The sequence below is a fragment of the Eurypyga helias genome, unplaced genomic scaffold (assembly GCF_000690775.1).
Source record: "Eurypyga helias isolate BGI_N326 unplaced genomic scaffold, ASM69077v1 scaffold34316, whole genome shotgun sequence".
In the NCBI taxonomy this organism is placed as follows: domain Eukaryota; kingdom Metazoa; phylum Chordata; class Aves; order Eurypygiformes; family Eurypygidae; genus Eurypyga; species Eurypyga helias.
Window position 1 is genome coordinate 1867 of NW_010256542.1, and position 543 is coordinate 2409.

At 57.5% G+C, this 543-nt stretch overlaps 1 protein-coding gene across 1 annotated transcript in view; it reads right to left on the reverse strand.

Annotated features, from left to right (window-relative positions):
- The window catches only part of LRSAM1 (leucine rich repeat and sterile alpha motif containing 1), a gene marked incomplete at its 3' end in the record, with an annotated part of 20780 nt that overhangs the window by 1836 nt on the left and 18401 nt on the right, over nucleotides 1-543 (reverse strand). The window contains exon 19 of the mRNA XM_010153699.1: nucleotides 366-461. Within this exon, the coding sequence (XP_010152001.1) occupies nucleotides 366-461 (96 nt within the window). The remainder of the gene's footprint in view (nucleotides 1-365; nucleotides 462-543) is intronic.

Here is a 543-nt window from a genome sequence, read left to right on the forward strand (position 1 = left end):
ACTTTGATCCCCACACCCAGTCTAGAGTTGTGCATCCCTCCGGTCACCGAGTCTGCTGGTCCAGGATTGCAAGACCACGCACAGGGATCTTGTGGGACTGTGCTCATCCCTCCCTACAGCTCCCGTTCCGGACAGGGGAGATCGATGATGATGCTGCCTCATGCTGCACCAGGGACTGGCACTAAGCGTGTCCCCGCGAGCACACATCAGCACTTTCTGAAGTTAAATCAGTCTCTGGATCTGGACGCAACCCCTCTGAGGCCTCCTCTGCTCCCCTCTATCCCTGTCCTGGCCCATGGACTCTCTTCCTGCAGCCAGCCCATGTGCTTCCTCATCTACAGCACCCCATTAGGGGCCTTTGTTACCAGTATTTGTCGCAGTTCTTCTTCCCTTTGCTTCTTCTCTTTGAGCAGCTGCTGCAGCAGGTAGCCAAGCGCTTGGCGTTGCTCTGTGATCACCCCCTGCAACAGAAGGACTCTGGCACCCACGTCTCCGTACTGTGTAGCTGCGAGCAGTCACCCCGCCCCACCTCCAGCAAAGCAC